A 27,258-nucleotide genomic window follows, 5' to 3' on the forward strand; every position below is an offset into this window, starting at 1 on the left:
ATGTGAACAATTACTTTGATTAATGATAATGAAATTTTCAGCGTGTCTCACGGTAACTTTAAACAATTAACTGACGCGGTTACTGCGGACCCCAACATATGGCAAAGAGGGGAAGAAGCTGCCAAGAAAAACTCCTCATTTTCACTATCCATATTTTCTTTGTATCCATATACCATATATCTTAAGTTTAATAAATAAAAAAATTAGGTTAAGCTTACACATTTTTTCTATAATTTTAGGATCAGTATATTTTTATCCCTATAATTTGAAAACAATTTTTTAGTTTTATACTTTACATTCAAATTCTCTTTTAATTCTATTTTTCATAAATAATATTTTTAATTTTTCTTTTAATTCTTATAATTTGTATAATTTGAAAGTAATATTTTTAGTTTTAATAATTTATTACAAATTAATTATAAATTATAAATTATCTTTTATTATAAATATAATAAATTAGTTATAAATTACTTATTAATATTTTTATAATATACAACAATTGATAATATTATTTATATTTTAATAATAAAGACTAAAAAAAATTAAAATATAAAATATATGAAGTAAAAAATCAATTTCAAATTATATAAATTATAAAAAATAAAAAAAATTACTTTCAAATTATCGGATTAACGTACAATTAAGACATAACTTATAAAGAAAAAAATTATAAAAATTAAAGGATAAATAATAAAAATAAAATCAGTAATTAAACAAAACAAAAATTAAAGAAAAATAAAGGAAAAGTGAACCGAAGATGACAGCACAAGTGGGTTGAAAAATGAAAATCCTTAGACGCAATCGTGACATGAGAAACTGACGAGTGAACTACAGTTATTAGTTTTCTATAAAGCAAATTGGAAAAATAAGGAAAGAAGCGTTTCTTTCTACAATTATTAGCTTTATAATATTTCTTCACTGCCCAAACTAATTGTACTCGAGAACCGCGAGTTCCTCATGCATCTCACTACCTCCGTCGCCGTCCTCGTCGGCTGCGTCGTTGTCTTCATCTGGCGGAGATCCTCCTCCCCCAAGGCCAAGAAGGTCACCTCGAATTCCGCTTCTGCAATTGCAATGGCTTCTAATGCGACCATCCCTACATATGATGTGTTTGTCAGCTTCCGCGGTGAAGACACGCGCAACAGCTTCACTGCTTTTCTCTTTGATGCTCTCTCTCAAAATGGCATCCATGCCTTCAAAGATGATACACATCTTCAGAAAGGCGAATCCATAGCACCCGAGCTGCTACTGGCCATTCAAGGGTCTGGCCTTTTCGTTGTGGTCTTCTCAAAGAACTATGCTTCCTCAACTTGGTGCTTGCGTGAACTTGCACACATCTGCAACTGCACTATTCAAGCATCCCCGAGTCGTGTTCTTCCAATTTTCTATGATGTTGATCCATCAGAGCTGCGGAAACAGAGTGGTTATTATGGGATTGCCTTTGCAGAACACGAACGAAGATTCAGAGGAGATAAAGAGAAGATGGAGGAACTGCAGAGATGGAGAGAAGCTCTGAAACAAGTGGCCAATATCTCTGGCTGGAATATCCAAAATGAGTAAGTAAAAATTTATATGCAGTCAGTCATATTATGTCCATGTGCATACATTTCATCATTTCTTAGTCAAGTTGTTTTTATCAGACTTACTATCGCTTTCTAAAGTAGAGTTCATAGAAGTTGACGACGTAGCATGCAAATTGACTCTAAATTTATACATGTTTAATGCAAATGGTGTTTGAAATCTCTGAAATTATCTTGCCCTGTACATATATACATTATGTTGTGGTTCTGATACTTTGTCATTCTTCATTTTCTTTAAATTTTCAGGTCACAACCTGCAGTGATTGAAAAAATTGTTCTAGAAATAAAATGTAGATTGGGTTCCAAATTTCAAAATCTTCCAAAGGGTAATCTAGTTGGGATGGAATCCTGTGTTGAAGAATTAGAAAAGTGTTTAGAATTGGAGTTGGTTAGTGACGTTCGAGTTGTTGGAATTTGTGGAATGGGGGGAATAGGAAAAACCACTCTTGCACGTGCTTTATACGAAAAGATTTCTTATCAATATGATTTTCATTGTTTTGTTGATGATGTAAAAGAAATTTATAAAAAAATTGGTTCACTAGGTGTACAAAAACAATTGCTTTCTCAATGTGTAAATGATAAAAATATAGAGATTTGCAATGCTTCCAAGGGAACATATTTGATAGGAACTAGGTTACGCAATAAACGAGGACTTATAGTTCTTGATAATGTTAGCCGGGTTGAACAACTACACATGTTTACAGGGAGTAGAGAGACTCTATTACGTGAATGTGTAGGTGGAGGGAGTAGAATCATCGTAATTTCTAGGGATGAACACATATTAAGGACACATGGAGTAAATCATGTTTACCAAGTCAAGCCATTGAATCAAGACAATGCTGTTCAGTTATTTTGCAAAAATGCTTTCAAATGTGACTATATTTTGAGTGGTTACAAAATGTTGACACATGATGTATTATCACATGCTCAAGGCCATCCCTTGGCAATTCAAGTAATAGGCAACTTTTTGCAAGGTCGAAATGTTTCGCAGTGGAAAAGTACATTGGTTAGGTTAAATGAAATTAAAAGTGAGGATATTATGAAGGTGTTGCGAATAAGTTATGATGATCTGGAAGAAAAAGACAAAGAAATATTTTTAGATATTGCTTGTTTCTTCAGTCGTGATTATAGTTATAAATATTCTGAGCGTTATGTGAAAGAAATCCTGGATTTTCGTGGATTTAATCCTGAAATTGGCCTCCCAATTCTTGTTGATAAATCACTCATAACCATTAGTCACGGGAAGATTTATATGCATAGGTTGCTGAGAGATTTAGGCAAGTGTATTGTTCGAGAAAAATCACCTAAAGAGCCAAGAAATTGGAGTAGATTGTGGGATTGGAAAGATCTCTACGAAGTTTTGTCGAACAATATGGTATAATTTATTTTTTAATGCATAAATCTTAGGTTGCTCCATTTTTTCTGGAATCTGTATGTACTGCAAAAGATCTAATATTTTCTTTCTTGTTTGCAATGTTGTAGAAAGCAAAAAATCTGGAAGCCATAGTTGTTGAAGATAAAACATGGATGTTTTTTGAAACAACAATGAGAGTTGATGCTCTATCAAAAATGAAAAACCTTAAGTTGCTTATGTTTCCCGAGTATAAGCAGTGGAAGGTTACCACAAATGAGAAGAAGAAATTTTCAGGAAATCTCAATTATGTTTCCAATAATAAATTAGGATATCTTATTTGGCCATACTATCCCTTTAACTTTCTACCTCAATGTTTTCAGCCACACAATCTTATTGAGTTGGATCTTTCTAGGAGTAACATCCAACATTTATGGGACAGCACACAGGTAGTGTAAATTTTTATGTTTTTCCTATTTTCATTTTCTTTAAATGAAATACACCAATATAAAAATTATCTTTGATTATTCGATTCTTGTTTGAATAATTAATAATTATGGTCCAAGTGTTGTTTTTAATTTTGTCTCTTTCTATTGGTCCTTCATTGCAGCCTATACCCAAACTGAGACGTTTGAATCTCTCTTTCTGCGTCAATCTAATTGAGGTGCCAGATTTTAGTGAGGCCCTAAATCTCGAGAGTCTAGATCTCAGTGGATGTACACGACTCAGTCGGTTCCATCCATCCATTGGTTTTCCTAGAAATCTTACCAATTTGAGATTATGGGACTGCAAAAGTCTTGTCGAGTTACCACATTTTGAACAGGCCCTAAATCTTGAATACTTAGATCTGACAGGATGTGAACAACTAAAACAGCTACCCTCATCCATTGGTCGTCTAAGAAAGCTTAAATTTTCATTAGATTTGGAAGAGTGTAAAAGTCTCACTGACTTGCCACATTTTGCAGAGGACCTAAATTTTTCCTGGTTAAATCTCAGAGGATGTATAGAACTAAGGCAGATACATCCATCCATTGGTCACCTAAGAAAGCTTTCTGGTTTAGTTTTGCAAAATTGCAAAAGTCTCGTAAAGTTGCCAGATTTTGCAGAGGACCTAAATCTTAGACAGTTAAATCTCGAAGGATGTGAACAACTAAGGCAGATACATCCATCCATTGGTCATCTAACAAAGCTTGAGGTTTTAAATTTGAAAGATTGCAAAAGTCTCGTAAAGTTGCCAGATTTTGCAGAGGACCTAAATCTTAGAGAGTTAAATCTCGAAGGATGTGAACAACTAAGGCAGATACATCCATCCATTGGTCATCTAACAAAGCTTGTTAAATTAAATTTGAAAGATTGCAAAAGTCTCGAAAGCTTACCCAACAACATATTGAGACTCAGTTCTCTCCAATACCTAAGTCTTTTCGGCTGTTCAAAACTATATAATATCCGTTCATCAGAAGAACAAAGGGGTGCAGGGCATTTGAAGAAGCTTCGTATAGGTGAAGCTCCCAGTCGTTCCCAATCAATATTCTCATTCTTCAAAAAGGGGCTTCCATGGCCTTCTGTGGCCTTCGACAAAAGCCTGGAGGATGCACACAAAGATTCAGTTAGATGTTTGTTGCCTTCCTTGCCTATTTTCCCATGTATGCGTGAACTTGATTTAAGTTTCTGCAATTTACTTAAAATCCCTGATGCTTTTGTTAATTTCCAATGCTTAGAAGAGCTATATTTAATGGGAAACAATTTTGAAACACTACCCAGCCTCAAGGAGCTTTCCAAACTGTTACATTTAAACTTACAACACTGCAAGAGATTGAAATATTTGCCTGAGCTCCCTTCACGAACTGATCTGTTTTGGTGGAATTGGACAACTGTTGATGATTATGAATATGGATTGGGATTAAATATTTTCAACTGCCCAGAATTAGCTGAGAGAGATCGCTGCCCCAACAATTGTTTCTCATGGATGATGCAAATAGCTCATCCCGATTTACTTCCTTTGGTTCCACCGATTTCAAGTATTATTCCAGGAAGTGAAATACCAAGCTGGTTCGAGAAACAGCATTTGGGCATGGGCAATGTCATAAACATAGGCAGATCTCACTTTATGCAGCATTACAAAAATTGGATAGGCCTTGCGTTGAGTGTAATCTTCGTGGTACACAAAGAAAGAAGAATTCCCCCTCCAGACATGGAACAACCTTCAATTCTTAGTATTACATGTGGCCCTTCTATTCCACCCCAACAAAGAAAGAAAGAACGTCCATCTCCTTATATTCCGGTTCTTTTCCGTGAAGATCTAGTCACTGATGAATCGGATCACTTGTGGCTATTCTATTTCACTCTAGATCTTTTTGATGATCGTAATTTTGATGAGTTGGAAGTGAAATGTAGATCCAGAGATCTTCTTCATGATCAAGATTTGGTTGTTGAAGTGAAGAAATATGGGTATCGTTGGGTACATAAACATGATCTAGAATTATTAAATAGGTCGTCTCTGAAGCGCAATTTTTCGGAAATTAAAGAAAACTAGTAGCAATTGCAATTCGGCAAGGCTTGCTTCATAGTGAAGAATTGAAGACAGATTTGAATATGGATGCAGAGTTGAAGCAGCAGTAGCAAGATCAAGTTCGCCTGGACTTTTGGGATAAATAGTCCAATCATCTCTTTACAAGGTACAAATTAAACAACTTTCACTTTGTTTGAAACTTTGGTTGATAAGGTGAGAAGAAATGCATGGTCTGTGCCTTAAGAAAAGAAACAGAGAAAGAAACGCATGATCTGTTATTCCTTTTTTAAAAATAGAAATTAAAGTATCTATTTATCCCGACACTATTTCTTGCTTGTCGTTTAATTTTTTAATTTGTGTTGCTTAGCCTTTCTTTATTTCTTTCTCTATGTCTTCTTTTGCGACTACATACTTGTGTGTGATGAAAATTTAAATAACTTCAGAAAATATACTTTGATATTTGTTAATTTTATAAAATCTGTCTAATTTTGTTGTGATTTTACCCATGCTATTAAGATATGTTACTATCTTAATTGATTACCTTCAAATTATAGTATTTTGTTGAATAAATAGATTATGCCCTTGCGATTATAATATTTTGTTAAATTATCTGTATTATTTGGTTCTATGTTGTTATTGAGTAATATAAATTATTTTTATGAATTACAAGGAAATTTAGTAAAAAATTTTAGGCGTGGAACTTATAAATTCATTTAATTACCTTATAATCAACTTTAAACAAATGAAATTTGTTTGGCACAAAAACTTATTTTAGTACTTATTTTTGTAGTTTATTTTCAAGCTAATGGAGTAGCAGTTAACTTATAAGTTATTAACATTTTTTTTCTTCTCAAATTTTATTTTCACTAATTTGTTTAAAAACATTTTTTTACCCTTTATTGAATTTAAAAACCCTTTGACCTATTTTAATATTTATAATTTATTATGGGAAACTATATACTAGATGACGTATTTTTCTTATTATGAAACTTTAAATTCTGATTTTTTATTTTTTATGTTAAACTATTTATTTTAATGAATTATTGTATTGTTAATTTTTTTATTTATATGTAAATATTTGGTCCCTAAAAAAGTTAATAAGAAAACCAAGATTATATGAAAAAAAAACAAATTTTCTTTGTTGTTTAAAAAGAATATTCTTAAATAAAATATTTAAATATTAAAAAAATTAAAAAATATAAGCTTATTTAATTTAATTATAATCTATAAAAAATGAAAATTTTATTTAAAATCATATTAGTTGATAAAAATACTTAAATATGTAGGTACGTAGTTCCTTTCTTTAAGATAAATAAATAATGAGTTCCACCATATCATGAATATTTTGTTTAGTCTAGTAGCATTATATCTGGTAAACTATACTTGATAACATTTTTTGTCCACTAAGATATAAATTCTTTTGTATTGGTTGAATACGTGCCATCCTGTTATATATGATTATCTTCGCATGGTATGATATCTCCAACTCTATTTAGGCATAAGCAAGAAGTTCTGTTCTTTCTTCGTATGCGCATTGTTTTCTTCACATACTTTTATATTATACTTTTATAATATTTTGTTGGCATAAAATTTACATTCTACTCAATGATAAGAAGAAAAAAAAAAAACTTAGCACTGGCATACGAGAGAACTTCACCAATGAAAAAAAGATATAAGAGAACTTTTTCATAAAAAAATAATTTATAAAAGTTTTTATCTTTTAGAAAAATTATATAAATTAATTTCAATTCTCACTATTGAATTAAATAACATATATATAATGCCTACCAACATTGCATGTTTTAGCCTTGCCGGGAACATTTATCAAACATTTCTTCTCCCCCAAGGCCCCAACGCTATCTTTTCTTGTCTCTCGATGTTCCCAGTTCCACTTTAAGGGCAAAGCTTTTTATTCCATCAAAATCACTTTGAGTCTCACATGCAATTATAAAACAATGTTCGCATATCCATTAGCTTCTCATTGATAGTTCCTAATCCTCAAATCAGCTGTATTTTTAATTTTCTCTCCTTTTTATTCTTTTTTCTTTTATGTCAAGTTGTTGTGATCCATATAGGTTCTAGGCAGTAATTTTTAATATTCCTTGTATTTTGATTTTTTAAAGAGTGGATTTTTAAGCTCCTAGAATCTCCATTTGGGTGCAGGAATAATCTTCATCCATCCTCTCTTCATGTATATCTCTCTAAGGAAAAGAGAAGAGCTTGAATCATTTTGGGTTTTGAAGAGTAAAGATAGGTGGGAAAAGGTGAGGATTTTCCTAATCCTATAATTTTCAATTTGCATTCGAATTTGATTCTTAGAGCACTATGTCTCTCTTTGTCTAACTGGATGCCGTTGTTAGTCTAATAAATATTTAGAACCTGTTTTTGATGTGTATTGAGCCCCATGCCCCAATTTTGTTCTGTAAATATGGATTTAAGAACAGCCATGGTAATTGCCTTGGTGTTAAAACAAAGTTGGCCAAGGGCTAGTGTCTTAAAGCTTAATTATTAAAATTCATATCATTTATTTTCTTGAATTTCTTGCTGTTGGTGAATTTATAAAATTAGGAGATTTCATTCAGGGATTTCCAATATGTCTAATGCATGATATATGATTTTATGTGATGATATTATCGTTGCTCTAAGTTCCAAGTAGAATAGGAGCCTTGCAAGATTGACAAGCTAAGTATTGAGAAGCCTTGCAAGCCTTTAGGAGGATGCATCAGAGTGGTATTGGTCAACATCAAAATTGTAGATGATAGTGATTGTTAGCAATATGCCTGAAACCCATACAAGTATGCCCAACAGGAATGTGGCATGACCTCAGTCCCTAAAATACTATGAGGCTTGAAGGAATTAGCTTACTTCTAGCACATAGACAATTGCAACCAATTACATATTCTAGAAGAAATGATTGTTAAAATATTGTTTGTTATAATTCCGTTATCATGGTTTGTTAGAAATTTTGTTATCAGTGGTATATTAATAAGATTGAACAAAATGAAAAGCTAAGCAAAATACATTCCAATTCAGTTCCACTAGGAGGTACTTTGCCCTTGAAAGAGGATTACTTCCCTTACTTGATCTCTATTCTTATCAACTGGTCCGACCTGTTATAGCTGACCATGTGACGCTCAAAGCCACCACTAATAGGTTGGAGGAGGCCATTTCCCACCTATCCCTCCACCACACTTAGCTCGACAGCAAGGTCGATTCCATCCTCGACCGCCTCAACATCCTACCAACACCAATTCTGCTTCTATTTCTAGCTCTCATACCATCCAATGCATCCTCGACCGCCTCAACATCCTACCAACACCAATTGAAGACAGATTTGAATATGGATGCAGAGTTGAAGCAGCAGTAGCAAGATCAAGTTTGCCTGGACTTTTGGGGTAAATAGTCCAATCATCTCTTTACAAGGTACAAATTAAACAAATTTCACTTTGTTTGAAAATTTGGATAATAAGGTGAGAAGAAATGCATGGTCTGTGGCTTCAAAAAAGAAACGCATGATCTGTTATTCGTTTTTTAAAAATAGAAATTAAACTATTTATTTGTCCAGACACTATTTCTTGCTTGTCGTTTAATTTTTTAATTTGTCTTATGTAATATTTCTTTATTTCTTTCTCTATGTTTGTGTCTCCGTTTGTTGGACTACTTATGTGTGAAGAAAATTTCAATAACTTCAGAAAATATACTTTGATATTTGTTAATTTTATAATGCCTAAGTTTCTTATATAGCTATATTGTGTTGTTAAATTCGATATATATATATATATATATATATATATATATATATATATATATATTTTAAGATATGTTATCAATTACCTTTAAATTATAGTATTTTGTTGAATAAACATATTGCTAATTTGTTATGGGAAGCTATATACTAGATGACATATTTATTTTCTTTTTTATTATGAAACTTTAAATTCTGCTTTTTATATTTTTTTTATGCAAAACTATTTATTTTAATGAATTGCATTGTTAATTTTTTTTATTTTTATATAAATATTTGATCCCTAAAAAAAAGTTAATAAGAAAATCAAGATTATATGGAAAAAACATTTTTTCTTTGTCGTTTAAAAATAATATTCTTAAATAAAATATTTAACTATAAAGAAAATAATTTTAAATAATATAAGTTTATTTAATTTAATTATAATATATAAAAATGAAAAAATTATTTATGTAGGTACGTAATTCCTTTCTTTAAGATAATTAAATAAGTAGTTCCACCATATCATGATTTTTTTTAGTCTAATAGCATTATATCTGGTTAACTATACTCATAATATTTTTTTCTACTAAGATATAAATTCTTTTGTATTGGTTGAATACGTGTCATCCCGTTATATATGATTATCTTTGCATGCTATCACATCTCCAACTCTAACTTTTAGGCATAAGTATGAAGTTCTATTCTTTCTTCGTATGCACATGCATTGTTTTCTTCGTATACTTTTATATGGCTAAATTATATCCACTATAATATTTTATTGGTATAAAATTTACATTCTACTCAGTGATAAGATGAAAAAAAATAAAATTATGCACTGGCATACAAGAGAACTTCACTGAAGAAAAAAGATATAAGAGAACTTTATCATAAAATATAATTTATAGAAGTTTTTATCTTTTAGAAAAATTATATAACAAAACTTCTATAAATTAATTTCAATTCTCACAATTGAATTAAATAACATATATATAATGCCTACCAACATTGCATGTTTTAGCATTGCTGTGAATTTTTATCAAACATTTCTTCTCCCCCAAGGCCCCAACGCTTTCTTTTCTTCTCTCTCGATGTTCTCAGTTCCACTTTCATGGCAAAGCTTTTTATTCCATCAAAATCACTTTGAGTCTCACATGCAATTATAAAACAATGTTCACATATCCATTAGCGTCTCATTGATAGTTCCTAATCCACAAATCAGCCGTATTTTAATTTTCTCCCCTTTTTATTCTTTTTTCTTTTCTGTCAAGTTGTTGTGATCCATATAGGTTCTAGATTGTTGAGAATCTCACATCGGGTGGTTAACGAACATGATAAGTGTTTATATAACTGAATAGACTATTCTCTTATGAATCAGTTTTTAAGGGGACCTTTTGGATGCCTTTGTTGCACTTTAACATAGATTGTAATTTTTAATATTCCTTGTATTTTGATTTTTTAAAGAGTGAATTTTTAAGCTCCTAGAATCTCCATTTGGCTGCAGGAATAATCTTCATCCATCCTTTCTTCATGTATTTCTCTCTAAGGAAAAGAGAAGAGCTTGAATCATTTTGGGTTCTGAAGAGTAAAGATAGGTGGGAAAAGGCGAGGATTTTCCTAATCTTATAATATTCAATTTGCAAGCGAATTTGATTCTTAGAGCACTATGTCTCTCTCTGTTTAACTGGATGTCGTTGTTAGCCTAATACATATTTAGAACCTGTTTTTGATGTGTATTGAGCCCCATGCCCCAATTTTGTTATCAGTGGTATATTAACAAGGTTGAACAAAATGAAAAACTAAGCAAAATATATTCCAATTTAGTTCCCCTAGGTGGTACCTTGTCCTCGAAACAGGATTATTTCCCTTACTTGATCTCTGTTCTTATCAACTGGTCCGACCTGCTATGACCGACCATGTGACGCTCAAAACCACCACTAATAGGTTGGAGGAGGCCATTTCCCACCTATCCCTCCACCACACTTAGCTCGACAGCAAGGTCGATTCCATCCTCGACCGCCTCAACATCCTACCAACACCAATTCTGTTTCTGTTTCTAGCTTTCATACCATCCAACGCATCCTGGTCCGAGTTCTTGTAGGAATTAAGTCTCATTTTGCACCCACGTTCTATGATGACCACAAAGGTGCCCTCACTACTACAAAAGTGCATTTCCACATCATTGTATCTACATCGGTTATAAAAAAACCAACGTAACAAATGATGCAGTGTCATTTTTTAAAATAATGCAAACTATTTAAATCCAACTACAAACGGTTTTTATAAAACTATCTTTGATGTGAACGTTACGAAGGAGGTTTTATAAAAATCATCTTTGTTAGTTAACCTAACTACTACGGTTTTTAAAAAACCGTCTTTGATCGAAGTTATAAAATTTTTAATTATTTTATTTATTTTCATTTTTCCCTATGAATTAATAAAATATATTATTTGTGCCTTACTTTAATTTAGGGCGCACACTGTTGATTTTGCCATGTGCTGCGAAATTTGCTGAAGATTCGTCAATCGTGCCTTCTGCTAGCTTAGTGTGCAGTGCTTGAGTTTGCCTTTATTGTTGTTTTTTTCTGTTGCCTCATGAAAGAAAGACATTATGTTTGATGGGGAATGTATGAAAGGAGTTAAGATTTCATAAAGTATACACTAGATTTTTTTTCTTTTTTCTACTTTTTAAATTTCTAGTACATGTTGTAGGAAAATCAAGATTCTTGCTTCCCCACTCTATATTTTAGAGTTATGTTGATATATTATTGTTTAAAAATATTATGTGTGCTCCGTAATTAATTTTACATGCAAGCTGAAGTTTTGCATTGTTGCATTGATTAGTTTGATACCTTGCCCCTTTTCTTAGGTATATGCTGTTTTGGCTTGTTATTTTGAGTGCAAAATTTGCGTTTGCTTACTTTCTTTAGGTTAGTGAGACATAGCCCTTGGATTAGTAGATACAAATTTGGAATTATACATAATTTGTTTGTGTGTATGAAGGTACATATACTGGTGAGCTTATATGCATGTATGATTTATTGTCCTATTTTTGTGGTTTGTAGATAAGGCCTTGGTGGACCCAACAAGGGCTATTATAAAAGAGGATAATATAAATTACTCTTGGCATGATTTTGTCTCTAAAAGTAAGCACTGGTTTGTTTGACTGCGGTTATGTCTTTGTTGTTTTCTCTTTGATATTAGTAGTCATTAGGGTGCCTTTATTGTTGCAGATAATCAAAATGCTTTGACAATTGTTAACGTGTGGGCTCCTGTGGTTGCTGTAAGTGCAGTGTCATTGTTTGTTTTTCCACTTCCTCCTTCAAATATGTTATCATAAGAGGAAAGCATCTTGTTCCTTTTTAATCTTTCTTTCTCTATAGGGATCGGAAAAATGTCTGACAATAAGTCCTTAAAGTTTGGTGTGAAGTGGCAGGGTTGTTAATATATAGCATGTTTCTGTTATGCAGTCTCATAGTGCGTTTGGATTAGCTTTATTTGCATTCACTATAAGTTTTTCAGCAAAAAAACTCTTTCTTGAGCAGTTTTAAAATGACATCTTCGGGTGTTTGAAGATATTATATACTTATCTCTTGTAATTTGAAATATTATATCTTCACAAGTTGCTAAACTTAGTTCTGAGGATTGTATTTCACTGGTTTAGTAGTTAATAAATAGTATAGAAGCTTTTAGGTGATTGGAAAACCTTCAATTTAACTGTTACGTAAAATTGCATTCTCCCTCTCCCGTTTTTGAGTGTTTTAATGGTTGTTTCCGATTTGTTAATTCAAATTCTTTCAGATTTATCTTCTAGATATTTATGTGTTTTACACACTTGTATTGGCTGTCTATGGATTCTTACAGGGGGCAAGAGATCGACTGGGAGAGGTAAGTAGTATTGTTAAGTTGTGGTTTACCAACGATAAATCCTTTTGATAATTTGTCGTGTTATTATTAATATCTTTTACCTATTGCTAGTCTTGTCCTGTACATTTCAGAATTTAAGAGTAGTTGGTATAACTATTTTGTGGCCGAATGTGGTCACCAGATTAGGTCATTTGAAGCACTGCATAGACTTTTGAGTAGTTTCCTAGAGCTTTTATGGACACACTTCATGTTCCTCTACCCAATAGGTGCTGCTTGTTAAATGTTCTTTTTCCTGTTTTATGATTTTCATTCTGTATTTGGAAGATAGTTGTATGTGTATGTGTCCTATCTCTGTTGTAGCTCTCTGAGAATATATGCTCTCTACTTTCATATTTTCCCCTTAAATAGTATTGTTACTCTATAAGCTTATTTAGTTCTTCTCGATATTTTATATTTTCAGGAGTTCCCATCAAAATTCTGTTCAGGTCAGCCTTTTGCTATAGATAGAGGAAGAAATAATTTTGTTTAAATTCATATGTTGATGGGAAGGTTATAGTACACTGGTCTTATGTTTGCTGAACATTTGTTTCGAACTTGACTAAATATTACTTGTTCAATTACTCTTCATCCAAAGGTTGTGGAGAAAAACAAGGTTGATACTGCTCGGTTTTGCCCCCTTTTGGCATGAGATCATAAGGAATCTAATGGAGGAGGATTACCTAACCAACTTGTTAGTCATGGATCTGCTATACATTTATTTGGCTTTATTTTATCTTTCTTCTTTCTTCTTACTTAATATTTGGATGGCCATGTGTTCCTTGTTCACAGTGAAATGGAGTTGCTTTTAAAGCCTAGGAATTTTGGGGATCTTCCTTTGGTTCAATGGCCACTTTTTATACTTGCAAGCAAGGTATTTAGGTTATTATAATCATTGTCAAGTTGTTATTAAAATGTCTTTTTTTAGTATTTAATCAAATGCATTGTAATTGTTCAAATTTTATGTTTATGTTAGAATGTTTGGTCCTAGTGTATATTTGAATATCTTTATTCACATGATTTTTATGTAGTAAATTCTATATTTTATATTATTTCTTAATGATTAATACTTTGAGTCTAGTACTATCACTAATGGGGTTTAATGTTCTGTTTTTTTTTTTTTTTGTGTTGCATCATGATATACCCTAGCAATTTGGTATCCTTTTATTTTGAGTCTGTCTTCTCCCTCTTTCTTACCTAAACACTAATCATTTTCTAGTTGTTTCAGTACTCAATTTTAATATCTTGATGTGGATACCATTGATAACCGCAAAATATAAGTTAATTTGATAGTCAATTTTGGCCGTAAATGAGTGTAATTTCCTTAGTTTACTATTGTTTGTAATGAAATAATGAAGAAATTAACATCTCTTACAATTTTGATTAGCAGAATTGAAAAGAAGATTTCAAGTGATTTAGAAGAAATTTGACGAAAAATTGAAGAAGAAAAAGAAGACAGTTTGCTTAACGCACACTGTAGGCCCAACACACATCTCACTTGGCGCGTAGGTCTTGCTCAGCACGTGTACTCGCTTAGGGCGCAGATCTGGCTTAGCGCGAGAAGGCCTACAAAGAAAAGTCTAGTACACGCTTAGCGCACAGATGCACGCTCAGCATACAGTCAGCGTGAAAAGTAAATTACCTTAAGCCTATAAAAGGAGTAGAAAGCTGAAGGAAAAGACACATTGACTCTCAAAGCTTTCCAATGCAGAAATCCAAAACTTGAGTCTCTCCCTTAGGAGAAACCTCTCTTCCTTAGTTGTTCCCCTCTTCTTGTATTATTCATTTATCACCTTCTTTCATTAACCCCTGGAGTGTAAAGTCTCTCATGATCATGAGAGGCTAAATCCCCACTATTGGGTACTTGGAGGCCAAAACACTTGAAATGTAATTCTATTTCCATTATTCTTCTCTGTGCTTATTTGTTATTATGGTCTGATTACCCATATACTATTTGGAAGGTTATGCATTAAAAATGTTTATTTTATAAAGAACTGGGGAAGGGTATCTTAATAAAATTCACTTCTAGAAATAGATTGATATTTATTTTGCCCATATACTTTTGCACCTCTTCTCTTAATGCAGTTGTGGTTACCTTATCTCATCAAAAAAATTAGGGCAAAAGCATAAATAAATTAGGCCCTTTGTTCGGAAAATCAAAGATAGGATAATTCAGTAGATGCGGGTGAAAGCAAGGGGCTCATTAATTAAAGAAAATTAATTACATTATATTATAAGTAGTTTTGGCCTATTAGAGCCCAACATTATCATAATTTGCATTCATCTTTGACATTAAAAGCAATCATTTAATTTTCCAATTGTATTCCTCTTTACCCTTCTCATTCGTTATTTGCAATTTCACCTTTACAATTTATTGTCTCTGTCTTCTTTTCCTCTCTTCTTCCATTGCTTAAAAATTGGGAATTTGCCAACAAAAGTACAAACAAAGTCCATGTGGATTTGACACTCGGACTTTCGTTTACTTTACTACTTGTCACAAAATTGGTACACTTGTCAATCAGTTAACAACCATTCAATATACTTAAATGCTTGCTGCTACAATTTCTTACTATATTCATATAAGTGACAAACATTGAAAGAATTTTGGTTTCTGGAAAACTCAATCTTCATAAAATTTGGCTCAAAATGAGAGATGCAACCTTATAAGTGTTAGTTGCTATTCATAAGTAATTTTATATTGAATATTTGCAAGGAAATAACACGTTACCTCCAATTTATGGTTCTTTTGTTAGGACTTGTTCATATTTTTTTTTCTATTTAGTGTAATTTTATAGAGTAGATACTTCCATTTTGTGAATTAATGTTGAATCCAACTCAGTTTTAGACCAAAGAGGAGAAAGTTCAAGTAGCTGATGACTCGCTCAGCGAGTGACATCTGCTTAGCGGGGCATACAGCTCGCTTAATGAGTTAGGAAACCCTAGAAGAGGATCAGTCTGAGATGTACTCGCCCAGTGCGCAGCCAGCCCACCCAGCGAGGTCATTGTCTCTTCTCGCACTCAGCGCGCCTAGTCTTGCTAAACCAAAATTCACTTACTCTAGCTTAGCAAGCCAATCTTGCTAAACGAGCCTTCGAAAGCTGAAAGGTCCAAGAGCCTTTAAAACACTGAAGTTGATGGAATTAAAAGGGAGAGGGAGAAAGAGCGCACGAGAGGAAGCTGAGAAGACAGAAAGGAAGCAGTTGAGAGAGCTTAGGTTAGAGTAGTGAAGTCTAGGGTTTAGAGGTTGTAGGAGACATCCTTAATCATCCTTAGCCATTTTTGTTCACTAAAAACTATTCCTTCCTTGTATTGAGAGTTATATTGCTTGTAATGGAAGGCTAAGCTTCTTGGTTGGGGAGTTCTACTGAAATCTTGATGTTACACTCTTTTACTATCTATTTAATGCTATCTATATGTGTTCATTGCTTCTATCTATGCTTATTTTACATATTTGTGGCTTAATCACCTATTTGTATGTGCAGTTAAGATTTTTAGCATTGGGAGAACTTTGTAGAGCAAGCTAGAAATCTGGATGTCTAGGAATGAAGCGCAGTAATCTAGTTCATACTATGTTATAGACTTAATGAAACTCTTTTATTTATCCGGACATTATTTCTTGCTTGTCATTTAACTTTTTAATTTGTCTTATGTAACATTTTTTTTATTTCTTTGTCTATCTCTCTCTTTGCTTAACAATATATGTGTGCGATGAAAATTTAAAATTTTCGAAAATATACTTTGATATTAGTTAATTTTATAAAGGCTATCTGATTTTATTGTGATTTTAACTAAGTTTCTTATATAGGTATATATTATGTTGTTAAATTTGAATAATATATATATATATATATATATATATATATATATATATTCTTGAGAAAAGGGTGAACAAGAAAGTGATGGCAATGTTTGAGAAGGCTGAAGATGAATACACTGATTTAATGTCAAAGAAAACATAATTGAGGTAATTTTCAAGGTGATTGAAGATCTAGATGAGAAGAAGGAGACAATAAATAATGTTACCTGGATCAAAGTGAATAAGTGAGTTATTATTATTATTATTATTATTATTTTCTTTAATGTAATTTGATCTGTTGAATTTATGCTTTTTGGATATGAGTGATAATATATTACAGTATTGGATGATGTTAGGGATGATACCGGTAGGCTTTGAATGTGGTATGCTGGATACTGTCTTTGTATCCATTTTGGTTTGTTGGATTCAGTCTCTTTATATAATTATATTGTATTCTTGGAAATTTATCCAATTTTCCCTCTTTGTATCCAATTGAGCTTCATACTCAAGCATTTATCCGTTATTGATTTCTTGTCTACTGACTATGATTTTATTTGATATCTCAGAATATTGAAAGGCTTTAGTTGTTGATTTTGGTAAAGTCTCTAGTCAACCTGTGAATTTTTTATGAAGTTTTCAAATATAGAGAGCCATGAGTTTTGTTTTTCGAGGAACAAGAGCAGATATTGAAAATGGGTGTCCAGGATTTATACCTTTGAGGCGAGCATTGATATGTACTTTTTGTACACCTGCATTTGCATAAATGGATGTTAATATTTTAACTCCTTCATTTGGAAATTTTAGAGTCTATGTACGCACTCTAAAAAAATTATAGTGCTGATTATTTGACAAGAAGCTGGTTTTGCTTACCGTGGTAGTTCCTCAATGCAACAAGCATCATCTTCCGCTCCTGCCGAGGTATTGTCCACATTCTTAACCTATATATATTTATATAAGCTTAATGAAAGTAAATTTTAAGATGTAGCATTTTTCATTCTAAGATAATTAGTTTATTTAACATTTACTCTTAATACGACTTATACAGTGACTAGGTTCCAATTTTCATTTTTAAAATGAAAATATTAATAACTTATAAAAATAACAAGTGCTTGGTGGACCAATAGTGTTTAGGAAGTATAAGTTACTTGTCATGTCTAGGTAATTGTCCTATTTTAAGTTTTAGTTAAGTTTTAATTAGTTAACTGCTAGAAAGTTTTTGTTGAAATTTTACACTATTAAAAAGTTTTCTCTAATGTTAGCATTAGGCACAAAACTTATTTGTACGTGTAAGCACTAAAATTTGAGAAACGTAAAGAAAAATAATCGAGAGGATCTTTTCTCCTGAAATTTAAAATTGAGACAAAGATAAGGATTAAGTAAATGGTGTAACAAAAAATGTTTAATATTGCCTTTTAAAATACATTTCTTTCAATATCTATCTTTCTTAAATAAACTAATAATTTCATCCGTAAAATTATTACTTTTGACTTGATCCTTCTAATAATCTATGAACTTTCTTTGACAACTTTAATTGATGATAATGAACCTTGATGCGTATCTCACGACAACTCCGATGAGCTAACAGCCAAGTTACATATTTAATAAGTGATAGAGTTTCAGTGGACCCCAACAAATGGAAAGTGGGAGGAAACCATTGACCTTCCTTTGCACCTTCACAGCTTTTGCAATGGTTTATATATTCATCATCCGGTGCAGTTCTTCTGTATCTCATGCGACCTGAACGACATATAGCGTGTTTGTCAGCTTCCGCAGTGAAGACACGTGCAACAACTTCACTGCTTTTCTCTTTCAAGCTCTCCGTAGAAATTGGATTGATGCCTTCAAAGAAGACACACATCTTCAGAAAGGCGAATCCATAGCACCTGAGCTGCTACAGACCATTGAAGGGTCTTGTATTTTCGTTGTTGTCTTCTCAAAAAACTATCCTTTCTCAACTTGATGCTCTTGTGTGTTTGGTTTATAGGATAAAAATATAAAATAAATTTTTGAATTAAAATAAAGTGTAAGAGTGGATCCTATAGAATAATAGAATAAAGTATAAAATTTCTCTTGTATATTTTTTTTTGTGAATGTGTATATTAATGAAGTGGGACAAGCATGAGAGAAGATTAAATGGGAGAGGTTAAAGTGAAAAGAGATAAAAGTTAAAAGTGAAGCATAATAAGGTGTGACAGTAGCACCATGCAATGCATGGGGTACGGTGCTTGAAGGAGGACAATTGAGTAATATAACGTGTTTTTGTAATTTGTTTGTTAAAGTGATTATTAAATTTTAAGAGAAATCAAATTTAGTTTAAGTACTTGAATGAATTAATTAATAAATTTGGTAATTTGATTGTATGTGGTTAGTGAGTTTTAGTGTTTTGAGCTTAAAAGGATGGACTTTAGTTTATGATTGGAGGGGTTGGTGTGTATAATAAGGTTTAGGTGTGAAAAACCTCTATTATGATGAAACTCTCTCCCTCAACACACTTCGATCTCTTCACAATTCTCTCCTCTCCAAGAACCATCATTAGAGAACATTGAACTTTGGTGTTGTGCAAAAAGAGAGCTTCTTTCTCCTTCCTATAGTGGTAAGGGAAGATTTATCCTTTTCTATGCTTAGGTTATTGTGAATTGGTTTTAAGATTACTAGAAAACGAATCATGTTGCTAAAAATGAAAGTTTGAGCATTTGAGATTTTGAGTTTTAAAATTTGAATTGTTGCTTATTTGATGAATATTGATTAAAAGTTTCTATTAATAAAGTGTTTTGTTGTTGTCTATGTATTTGGAATTGATGGAAAATAATTTGAGTTTGTTCTAGGATGATTTGGAAGTCATGAGAGACAATTTTGCAGAAAATTATAAAATTCTGCAAAATTCGTGTCCAATGACCATTTTCATGTCTAATGTCGAATTTTGAGTCTAGTGATCGACTTTGAGTCTAATAACTAGTTTTGATATGGATGTAATTAATGTTTGTTTTCCTTGCATAAATTAATTATTTTGAGATCTTAATGAATTTATGATGATATGAGATGTGGTTGAAATGATGTTATTTTATCCTTAGAGTTGACTTTATGGTGAGATAATGAGATTTTCATTCATATGAGTTTTTGGTGAGTTGTTTGCAAGATTTCAATTAAGGTGTTGGAATGTTTTGCTATTCTTATCGAACTATATGCGGGTTCCTGAGTGTGACGAATGTATGAATAATGAATCTATGATGTTACAACCTCTTATGATGTTGGGATTGGTGAATGAATTTATGATGACGTATGATATTGATTTGAATGATCATAACATAAATGCATTGATGAATGACATTGCATGTGAATATGCAAAGTTGGGGGTGTTGGGGAGACCCTCAACCTGTCAGTGGTTGTAAAGGTGGCTAACACGGAATGGATTTATAGAATAGATGGATGGATGAATCTGTAGATAAGTTAAGGTTTTTACAAATCTTACTGAGGTAAGCCACTATCCACGCTCATCTATTTTCAATAAAATCACACTTCTTCCGTAGGGTTAATTCAAGTCTCCCCAAATGGTCAAATCATAGAGTACAACTATATTAAGGGATATACTTGGGTTAATTGCTCAAAAGATGAAATCTTTTGGAAGTAAGAAGTCAACATGACATAACATGATAGTAAGACATGTTCATTGATAATTATGACTTGAGAATGTTGTGTTACTTGAGGAGTTGTATTAGAACATGGATCTTGGAAAATATATAGGGGATTTTTATATCTCTTTTAATATATTGATCTTTATATTTCTTTTATATATATATATATATATTATATATATATATATATATATTTTCCGTTTAAAATAAGTTTACCCTTGCATTTTTCTATTGAATTGTGATGATATTGTGTCATTGATACGAGAGTATATTATGATGTAATTTCTGGGGAGCATGCCACTCCTAGTTGATGTGGCCATGATGGTGGACTTAGGGGCGAGATTCGACCGTTTGTCATTTATTCATGTTTTGTCTTGATGGGGCCAACTTAAGATTTATATATATCTTCATGGATCTATATTGTATTTATTCCCTAAATTGGACCATTGAATTTTGTTTGGAGATTTATTTATGATAATCGATGATGTAGTGTCTTGGGGCACATATACCTTTATGTTTTACGGGTGAAGTTTATATGACATACTTGTATTCATGAAAATAAAGAAGGAAAAATTGCATGCATTTTCATTAATTAAATTAATACAAGAGTTTTAAAAAGACTAAAAATTAATCTTTCTGCATCAAAGTCTTAGTGTTCCATGTAATGACATTTGGGGTTGTTGTTGAACTATTGATCGACAAGTGCATCAAATTGTTACAATTAGTAAAGGTAAAACAAAAGACCGAATGTTAAATCCATGAAGACTTTATTTGTACTTAGATAAATGAATATTTAATTAATAAAATAATTTAAAGATATTGATTTGAAAAGGTTGTGGGAAAATAGTAAATTAAAATAAACATGAGAAGAAATTAAACATGAATTTAAATTAATTAATTAAAAATAGAAAAGATAAGAAAAGTCAATATTATAGAAATTAAATTCATATGACAATGTTGAGAACTTAGGCTACCAAAACTACTCTTTGATGTCATATTAATGATTTTTCTCTATTAATAATTATTCTAATTTACACTTGCATAAGAATAAAAATGTATAATAGGCTAAGTAAAATCAACCTATCCCTAGTGATGAAGTTATTTAAACACCCTTTCCCAATTCTTTTAGAAAATAACGCTTTCTAACGTTACCCTAAAACTTACCATGTAAATGAGTGATAAACCATAAACAATAAAATAAAGCATAGGAAAAAATAATGCAAAAGGTAACAATATTAAATAGATAGAGAGAGAAATTACATCAAGAATAGTTGACTATCACGTTCCCAACAAATGGAATTTAGCCTCTCATTATCATAGGAGGGCTTACAATTGCAAGAGGATTATGAAAGGAAAAGGGATGAAATAGATAAGAAAAGGAATAAAGTGAATGAATAACTCCTAATGAGTGTTTTTCCTTCTTCTAGTCTTTGCTTTCATATCTTCAATTTGCTCTTTTGAGCTTTACTTTATTTTTTCTATGCCAATTATTCACTAAACATCATAAATTCATCAACTTTTAATATTTTATGCACAAAAACTTAAATGATATTAAATTTTCAATTATTCACATAAAAAGTAAGAAATAAGAGAAAAAAAATTAACAATTCTTTTATAATTTAATCCAAAACATACCCATACATAATAGTTATCAGTCGTTACATGAACTATTTTACTAAAATGGGTTAAAAACAAAAATTAATTATCATAATGGGTTAGTCAAGAAAAAATTTGTCAAGATGAGTATTTTTATCACTAGGAAGTACGAGATGTCATCATGGGTGACATCTTGTGTGTTTTTTTCTTGTGTAATAGGAGGTGTCATCTTGGCATGTTCCATCGGTGTTTAATGTCGATCAAACCTATCAATATTATATATCTACTCTAAACACTGTTGAAATAAATTAAAGTAAAAATATTTTTCAAGGAGTAATTAATCATGAAAAAAGGAATAACAATTTCAATTGTAGTAATACTAAAATATGACTTGGGTCATGGAGAAATAAATTATTTTAATAATTTATTCATTCGATTCTTTTTTATTTCAAATACAAAGTTTTAAAATAATGACATTTAATATGTGTAGGTCCTTATTAATTAGACATGAAATAATAACATTTTAAAAATAGTATACATAAATAATGCTAAAAATTGTTTTATTTTTTAAACTAAATTTGAATGATAAATAATAATTTAAATTAATTTATAATAACTAATATATTAAATTCATATTTAGCATACTAAATAAATTTACCAAAGGTCATGGAGTTGTTACGTACAGCGAAAGTTGCAACTTAATTTCTTCTGAATGTATGTGAAAAGAGTGGAAGTAGCTTATGAGATACAGTGAAAAGAAACGAAAAAAATAAAGTGAATTGAGTTAAAAGATTTGAATTAAAATAAAAGCATAAAAATGTGAATTTTATCTTGTTTTACTGTTTATTTTATTTTATTTTGCTTTATTCCAACTCAGAAAATCGAACCATCATAGAAGCTTCCTAGGAAGAAAAGGAAGAAGGTTCCCTAGGATTTCCTGGCTTCCCGCGACCAAGACTTGGTTGATTTATTATACTTGTGAACAAGTTTTGCTTCTACTTTTGCCAATTGCAATTCCTTCTAACTCCATAACTTAGTGCCCCTATTCTTCATATCAGTCCATGGTGATATACGACGTGTTTGTGAGCTTCTGCAGTGAAGACACTGGCAACAACTTCACTGGTTTTCTTTTTCAAGCTCTCCATCTACATGGCATTCAGACCAACAACGATGATGCAGATCTCAGGAAAGCCGAATCCATACCCATAGAAGAGTCTCGCCTTTTCATCGTGGTCTTCTCTAAGAACTATGCTTCCTCAACTTTGTGCTTGCAGGAACTGGCAAAGATCTGCAATTGCATTGAAGCATCATCAAGACGTGTTCTGCCTATTTTTTATGATGTTGATCCTTCACATGTGCGAAAGCAGAGTGGATTTTATGATGAAGCCTTATCCCAACATGAAAAAAGGTTTCAAGAAGATAAAGTGAAGATGGAAGAAGTGCAAAAATGGAGAAAAGATCTCGAAAGTGTGGCCGGTATCATTGGTTCGGATATCCGAAATAAGTAAGTAATCCTCTCTCATTTCATGTTGGATCTTCGTTTATTAAGTATATAAGCATTCAATTATATCCATCTGCATCTATATTTCATGATTTCTTATTCACGTAGTTTTCTCGTGTTTAGAAAACGATAGGATAATACAAATAGTAGTTTAAAAATGAAAACCCACTCTGCTATTATCTTCTCATACATTAATATATCTACAGAGTCTGTTTTTGTTCGCTTGCTGATGATTTGGCATTCTGGAACTTCTTTAATTAAATTTTCAGGAATCAATGCACAGAGATTGAAAATATTGTACGAGAGGCATGTGGTATACTGCGTATCAAATTTTCAAGTCATCCAAATGATGAACTATTTCGGTTCTCTCAAATGTTCAGTCAGCTCTTCTTCATCTGACGCCATAAAGAAATATGATGTGTTTGTGAGCTTCCGCGGTGAAGACACAGGCAACAACTTTACTGCTTTTCTTTTACAAGCTCTCCGTAGAAAAGGCATTAATGCCTTCAAAGATGATGAAAATCTCAAGAAAGGTGAATTCATAGAACCCGAGCTGCGGGAAGCTATTGAAGGGTCTCGAATTTTCATTGTGGTCTTCTCAAAGAACTATGCTTCCTCTAATTGGTGTTTGGGTGAACTTGCACACATCTGCTACTGTATTGAAACATCACGAAGACCAGTTCTGCCTATTTTTTATGATGTTGATCCATTGGAGGTGCGTAAACAGAGTGGATGTTATGAGAAAGCATTTGTGGAACATGAAGAAAGATTCGTAGAAGATAGCAAGAAGATGAAAGAAGTTCATAGATGGAGAGAAGCTCTGAAACAAGTGGCTAATTTCAAAAGTGGTTGGGATATCAGAAATAAGTAATCCTCTCACTTTTCATAATAGATCTTAATTTGTTAGATATAGAAGCTCTTAGTTATATGGTGTTCAAATATTTCATCATTTTCTTAGTCATGTGGTTTTCACGAATTTAAAATCCCTTTCTAAACTAAAGTTGAGAGAGGGTAACGAAGTAAAATGAAAATTAACTCAAATTTATACATGCATGTCTAATGCAAAATAGTATTTTTAAAGTGAAAAGGTATTATGCTATTATCTTGTTCTGTACATGTACATATGTTTCGGTTTTCTTTAGAGATGATTTGACAGTCTTTATTTTCATTAAATTTTAGGGCACTATACGCAGAGATTGAACAAATTGTCGAAACAATAAATTATGAATTGGATTCCAAAAGTTGCCCAAATGATGATATAGATGGAGTCTCCCAAATTTTTAGCTCTTTTTCATCTCCCACGAGACCGACATATGACGTGTTTGTGAGCTTCTGCGGTGTAGACACACCCAACAACTTCACTGCTTTTCTCTTTGATGCTCTCTCTCAAAATGGCATTCATGCCTTCAAAGATGATACACATCTTCAGAAAGGCGAATCCATAGCACCCAAGCTGCTACAGGCCATTCATGGGTCTCGCCTTTTCGTTGTGGTCTTCTCTAAGAACTCTGCTTCCTCAACTTGGCGCTTGCGTGAACTTGCACACATCTGCAACTGCACTGATGAAGCATCCCCAAGTCGTGTTATTCCAATTTTCTATGATGTTGATCCATCGGAGGTGCGGAAACAGAGTGGTTATTATGGGATAGCCTTCGCAAAACACGAAGAATGATTCAGAGAAGATAAAGAGAAGATGGAGGAAGTGCAGAGATGGAGAGAAGCTCTGACACAAGTGGCCAATAACTCTGGCTGGGATATCAGAAATAAGTAAGTACATATTTATATGCAGTCAGTCATATTATATCCATGTGCATACATTTCATCATTTCTTAGTCAGCTTGTTTTTATCAAACTCACTATCGCTTTCTAAAGTAGAGTTCATAGAAGTTGAGGACGTAACTTGCAAATTGACTCTAAATTTATACATGTTTAATGCAAATGGTGTTTAAAATCTCTGAAATTCTCTTGCCCTGTACATATATACATTATGTTGTGGTTCTGATACTTTGTCATTCTTCATTTTCTTTAAATTTTCAGGTCACAACATGCAATGATTAAAGAAATTGTTCAAAAAATAAAATATATATTGGGTCCCAAATTTCAAAATCTTCCAAATGGTAATATGGTTGGGATGGAATTCTTGTGTTGAAGAATTAGAAAAGTGTTTAGCATTGGAGTCGGTTAGTGATGTTCGAGTTGTCGGAATTAGTGGAATGAAGGGAATAGGAAAGACGACTCTTGCCCGTGCTTTATACGAAAAAATAGCTGATCGATATGATTTTCATTGTTTTGTTGATGATCTAAACAAAATTTATCAACTTTCTGGTTCACTAGGTCTACAAAAAGAATTACTTTCTCAATTTTTAAATGATGAAAATCTAGAGATTTGCAATGCTTCTGTGGGAACATATTTGATATGGACTATGCTATGCAATAAATGAGGACTTATAGTTCTTGATAATGTTAATCAGGATGAACAACTATGTATGTTTACAGGGGGTATAGAGACTCTATTATGTGAATGTCTTGGTGAAGGGAGCAAAATCATTATAATTTCTAGGAATGAACACATATTAATGACACATGGAGTACATCATGTTTACCAAGTCCAGCCGTTGAATCAAGACAATGTTGTTCAGTTATTTTGCAAAAATGCTTTCAGATGTGACTATATTATGAGTGGTTATGAAATGTTGACACATGATGTACTATCACATGCTCAAGGTCATCCCTTGACAATTGAAGTAATGGGCAAATCTTTGGTTGGTCGAAATGTTTCTCAGTGGAAAAGTGCATTGGTTAGGTTAAGTGAAATTAAAAGTAAGGATATTATGGACGTGTTGCGAACAAGTTATGATGATCTGGAAGAAAAAGATAATGAAATATTTTTAGATATTGCTTGCTTCTTCGGTCAAGATTCTGAGGATTATGTGAAGGAAATCCTAGATTTTCGTGGATTTTATCCTGAAATTGGCCTCCAAATTCTTGTTGAAAAATCACTCATAACAATTAGTCACGGGGTAATTCATATGCATAGCTTGCTGAGAGATTTAGGCAAGTGTATTGTTAGAGAAAAATCACCTAAAGAGCCAAGAAAGTGGAGTAGACTATGGGATTGTGAAAATCTCTACAAAGTTATGTCGGACAATATGGTATAATTAATTTTTTAATGTATAAATCTTAGGTTGCTCCATTTTTTTCTGGAATTTGTATTTACTTCAAAAGATCTAATATTTTCTTTCTTGTTTGCAATGTTGTAGGAAGCAAAACATTTGAAAGCCATAGTTGTTGAAGATAAAACACGGATGTCTTTTTGAAACAACAATGAGAGTTGATGCTCTATCAAAATTGAATCACCTAGAGTTTCTCTCACTTCAGAATGTGAATTGTTCGAAGTCTCAAATATCTTTCCGGAGAATTAGGATATTTTATTTGGCATAAATATCCTTTTGTGTGTTTGCCCCCAAGTTTTCAGCCGGTGAACCTTGTTGAGTTGATCCTACCTAAAAGCAACATAAAAATACTATGGGAAGGTAAAAAGGTAATCTTTCTTATTATTCTATTTACAGTTTTATTTATTTAAATGATCTATTAAAAAGACAAACTCTCTCATGGGATTTTCTGTATGTTTGACTAACTAAAGTAAAAGCATCACTGTTAATTTTG

The 27,258-nt window shown here is 32.1% G+C and overlaps 2 protein-coding genes and 1 pseudogene across 22 annotated transcripts in view; all 3 read left to right on the forward strand.

Annotated features, from left to right (window-relative positions):
- The first annotated feature begins 871 nt into the window (after positions 1–871).
- LOC114417015 (disease resistance protein TAO1-like) lies at positions 872–15,015 on the forward strand. Of its 20 annotated transcripts, none has more exons than XM_028382089.1 (14): positions 872–1,556; positions 1,827–2,955; positions 3,063–3,380; positions 3,542–5,606; positions 7,604–7,704; positions 8,474–8,863; positions 10,669–10,759; positions 12,230–12,310; positions 12,398–12,447; positions 12,966–13,052; positions 13,492–13,516; positions 13,666–13,761; positions 13,860–13,941; positions 14,455–15,015. In XM_028382089.1, exons 1-4 carry the CDS (start codon positions 958–960, stop codon positions 5,462–5,464), a joined length of 3,969 nt encoding a protein of 1,322 aa, XP_028237890.1. In that variant the 5' UTR covers positions 872–957; the 3' UTR covers positions 5,465–5,606; positions 7,604–7,704; positions 8,474–8,863; positions 10,669–10,759; positions 12,230–12,310; positions 12,398–12,447; positions 12,966–13,052; positions 13,492–13,516; positions 13,666–13,761; positions 13,860–13,941; positions 14,455–15,015. The 20 variants fall into 20 exon arrangements, with proteins under 20 accessions (XP_028237890.1, XP_028237894.1, XP_028237879.1 ...); XM_028382093.1 differs by having other exon boundaries at positions 13,029–13,052; XM_028382078.1 differs by adding an exon at positions 12,034–12,094 and having other exon boundaries at positions 12,398–13,516.
- Positions 15,016–23,121: 8,106 nt separating this feature from the next.
- Positions 23,122–23,599, forward strand: LOC114416294 (TMV resistance protein N-like). Its single transcript, XM_028381159.1, has one exon. It carries the CDS (start codon positions 23,153–23,155, stop codon positions 23,597–23,599), a length of 447 nt encoding a protein of 148 aa, XP_028236960.1. The 5' UTR covers positions 23,122–23,152.
- LOC114417021 overlaps positions 23,480–27,258 on the forward strand; it is an 85,025-nt pseudogene continuing 81,246 nt past the window's right edge. The window contains exons 1-5 of the transcript XR_003667694.1: positions 23,480–23,595; positions 23,862–24,459; positions 24,772–25,359; positions 25,630–26,744; positions 26,853–27,133. The product of XR_003667694.1 is annotated as a TMV resistance protein N-like (transcript). The remainder of the gene's footprint in view (positions 23,596–23,861; positions 24,460–24,771; positions 25,360–25,629; positions 26,745–26,852; positions 27,134–27,258) is intronic.

The sequence above is a fragment of the Glycine soja genome, chromosome 6 (genome assembly GCF_004193775.1).
Source record: "Glycine soja cultivar W05 chromosome 6, ASM419377v2, whole genome shotgun sequence".
In the NCBI taxonomy this organism is placed as follows: domain Eukaryota; kingdom Viridiplantae; phylum Streptophyta; class Magnoliopsida; order Fabales; family Fabaceae; genus Glycine; species Glycine soja.